The 3,587-nt window shown below is 43.7% G+C and overlaps 1 protein-coding gene across 1 annotated transcript; it reads left to right on the top strand.

Moving 5' to 3' along the window:
* Positions 1 to 518: 518 nt before the first annotated feature.
* MIIP (migration and invasion inhibitory protein) lies at positions 519 to 3,371 on the top strand (the record flags this gene model as incomplete). The annotated part of the gene is made up of 6 exons (XM_009572643.1): positions 519 to 630; positions 822 to 886; positions 1,327 to 1,456; positions 1,839 to 1,935; positions 2,791 to 2,898; positions 3,207 to 3,371. Coding segments are annotated over 6 exons (677 nt in total), but the record flags the coding sequence as incomplete, so codon positions are not given.
* Between the last annotated feature and the right edge of the window lie 216 nt (positions 3,372 to 3,587).

The raw sequence follows: 3,587 nt of genomic DNA on the forward strand, positions 1-3,587 counted from the left end.
GAAGAGGAAAACAACGAGAGAGAGAGAGAAACCAAACCCAGGAAAAACAAGTAAAGCAACCGCTCACCACGCGCTGACCAATGCCCAGCCAGTCCCCGAGCAGTGATCACTGCCCCCCAGCCAACTCCCCCTAGTTTATATACTGAGTATGACGTCATATGGTATGGAGTGTCCCTTTGGCCAGTTTGGATCAGCTGTCTTGGCTGTGCCCCCTCTTCTTGGGCACCTGGAAGAGCATGGGAAGCTGAAAAGTCCTTGACTTAGTGTAAACACTACTTAGCAACAACTAAAACATCAGTGTGTAATCAACATTATTCTCATACTAAATCCAAACCACAACACTATATCAACTACTAAGAAGAAAGCTTCCCAGCTGAAACCAAGACACATGCTCTTCTCATTATCCATTTTGGTGCTTCAGACCTTTGGTTGTTTTGACTGTTTTGTGTGAAGCTTGCTTTGGTGCTTTCCCAAATTTGGTAAATTCTTGCACTTTTCTCTTTCCTTGGCCTTCTCAGGGCTCCTAGATACAAACTCTTCAGTAGCAGAAAAATCTGATCAATACTTTGCTGAGCTGCACGAATTCCGACAGGCCAACAAAGAAGCGTGTATTCATGAGCAGCACCTGGAGTAAGTGGGTATGGGGGAAGGGCTGAAGCAGCAATGTAGCCCTTTAGAGTAATGAGAAGTATAGTTTGATTCGAGTGGGAAATTGTAAGTGGCTTTGTAGGCCTTTACCTCCCAGTCAGAAATGTATGCTTGGAAAAGTTGGGGTGTTCAGTGGGCCTGTCACTAACTGATTTGTTTGCCTGTTTCTTTAGGCCCAAGGCTCTGGATTACATAGTTCCTGAACAAGAACCAGATTTGATAACCCGTTCCCATAAGTGTAAGATCAGATTTCTTCCTAATCCAATTTCTGTGAACAAACAACTGAGCAGTCTTTGCCTGTCGTTCTGAGAGCGCCCCACATCATGCAAGACAAGGAATAATGTGGGTTTTTTAGCTGCAGTTTCTAAACAAGATTCAACTTCCTACTCTAAAGATACTTGAGTCTTCTAGGGATCCTCTCTCGATCAGTGTCATCTTATTTTGTCAGGGTTTCTTGTAATTGGCTAATGTTCTCTTTCTAAGTTAACGAGGTTGAAGTTTTGGTTTTGCTTTTTAGGAACTTATTTGGGGATAGGAAATGTAAAAGATATTTCAGGAAAAGCAGCTCTTTCTATAGAATGCATGTGTGGCACTGTGGTAGAACAGAGCTTTGTTGACTGGGTTGAGGACCCTTCTGACAAACTAGAAATACCATGATGTTTTGTTACTCTGTGGCAGGTGTTCACTGTTATCGATTAAACCAGCGCCTCTTCACTGTCCCTGTGGATTCAGAATCTGCCTGCCCCATGTGTAAGATCCCACGTACTCACCAGCCCCCAGAAGTCCTGGAAGAGCCAGTCTATGTCAGGTAGATAAGAATTATTGCTTTGTAATATGCAGAACTCAAGGAAACAGCGGGGAAGAAAAAGCTGATCATGTGAGGGAGAAAACAGTGTCAAAATAGCTCTGTAGAAGGTTGCTGTTCTCAAGGCAGAGATATCTCTTGCTTAAAAACTCCCTACTGATCTTTTTCATAAGCAGAAACAGTTTTGAAGTCAGTGAGAAATGCATGGTTTGTCTGAATTGGTCCAGAATCTGAATGTACATGTTAAGTGTCTAATGCCCTAATCCAAAACTGTTTCGCTTGGTTCACTTTGGGATTAGACCCTTGGATTCTGAGTGGGGAAGGCATGCAGATTTCCTCTGCCTTGTGGAAGGTGTAGGCAATTACTTCCCTTCTGCGGTTGCAGGGTCAGCATTCCCAGATCTACCCTTATGCCTGCCTACAAATACAAAGCCCATCGCAGGAAGAGCTTTGAAGCGGCAGACAATCTAGCATTGCCTTCGGTAAGTTTCTGTCTTCTTGCTGATACTGATGGCAGAGCCTAGGCTGGGCATTGTTACAGCACAGGAAGGAAAGAGAATCTGGGACTCATCCCCCTAGCAGGGTTTCCACTAAAATTTCTGATCTGCGTCACTGAGATAGCAAGAAAAGCCATTGGTGTGTTCATACCTTTGTGTAACTGGCATAAAATATATGACATATCTCCAGATGCTTTACACTGAGGAAAAGAAAGTGCCATATGGAGCTGTATACTTCTGGGGCATGATTCAGCTGACTTATTTCAGGCATTGACCTTTCAACACAATGAACCATACCTAAGAGTGCCTGTGTTTCTTTCTACAGCTGTTAGATAGTCTAAAAGACAAGCTTCTGTGAAGTATTCACAGCGTATAGGGGCCAGGCAAAATCAGTAGTGGCAAGGCTGGATTCAAAACTGGTTTTGTAGAGTTGGTCCTATATTCCAGCCACTAGGCAATGCTGCAGGCAGTGTTCTTGATTAGACCTAGCCCTGGCCTAGAAATGTCCAGCGAAGAGGTAGGAAGAAGCCTGGTTTTGAGGTTTAGGGAACTGGATGAGTCAGCTGAGACGGGTTCAGAGAGGTTGGGTGCTTGAGTTCATAAAGCAGGAGATTGTTTTAGAAATAATTAGCCAGTGAAAGGTAGAAGAGGGGACAGCTATGCAGTTTGGCTTCGTTAGAGATTTCTTCTCTTTCCCCTAAGTCATACAAAACTCCTAAAAAATTAATTAATTACCTGCTAAAACCTCCCTGTGCAGAAGTTATTATTTAGAACTAACAGGCCACAATAGATTAAAAAGGGTAAAGCACTCTAATGCAGCATTCCCATCTCTTTTCACAGCATTGCCTGGCTGGCTGGGAAAATACCATCCCTTCCAGCAACCCCACGCTCAGCAGTTTGGATTTGCGAGCTTCACTGGAAGAGAAGCCTTCTCACCATCCTTGCCTGGTAAGAATAGCCTGTTAAGAGTCCCTGGAGATGCTGTGAATTGCACAGGTGGGAATTGCAATCTTGTCTCTCTAAGGGGTGTGATAATCATTGATGGCTGAGCAAACAAAAATGTCTGGAAGATTATGTCCTTATCTCCACAGGGAAACATTTTCCTTTTGCTGCTGTGTGAACTAGTGTGCACAGACACAAAAAAGCAAATGGAGCTGGAATAACAACAAAAGCCTGTCCAGCTCACCAATCTTCATCAAAATGGGAAAAGTCACTTTGGCATTCTTTGATTAATATCCTCTTCATTTGGATTCCAGAACTCGGTGTCCAGAGTGTCAGGAGGAACCAGAACTGACCAGCTTCTGAACCTGACCCACTTGACACGCTTCAGATTTAGCAGTGCTTCTCAGCAGAGGGAGCAAAACAAACCTGGACACTACAGAGCAACTCCAAATTTAAATCTGACTGCCTCAACTCTGTGAACCACTGACTTGATTGCCCTGGGAAAGGGTTGGGCGCAGGGTGTGGAAACAACTCTATTTGGAGAAAAATAAATCTTTGAACAGATTTTTCCTAGTTTTCGTAGTCGAGCGCATATGTGAGCCACCAATACACATAGCTGAATGTACAAACTCTCACGTATGTTTTTTCATTTTTCTCTTTTGCCTTTTGCAGCTACTTCTAAGCAGATGCATGAG

This window comes from Fulmarus glacialis, unplaced genomic scaffold (assembly GCF_000690835.1).
Source record: "Fulmarus glacialis isolate BGI_N327 unplaced genomic scaffold, ASM69083v1 Scaffold680, whole genome shotgun sequence".
NCBI lineage: Eukaryota > Metazoa > Chordata > Aves > Procellariiformes > Procellariidae > Fulmarus > Fulmarus glacialis.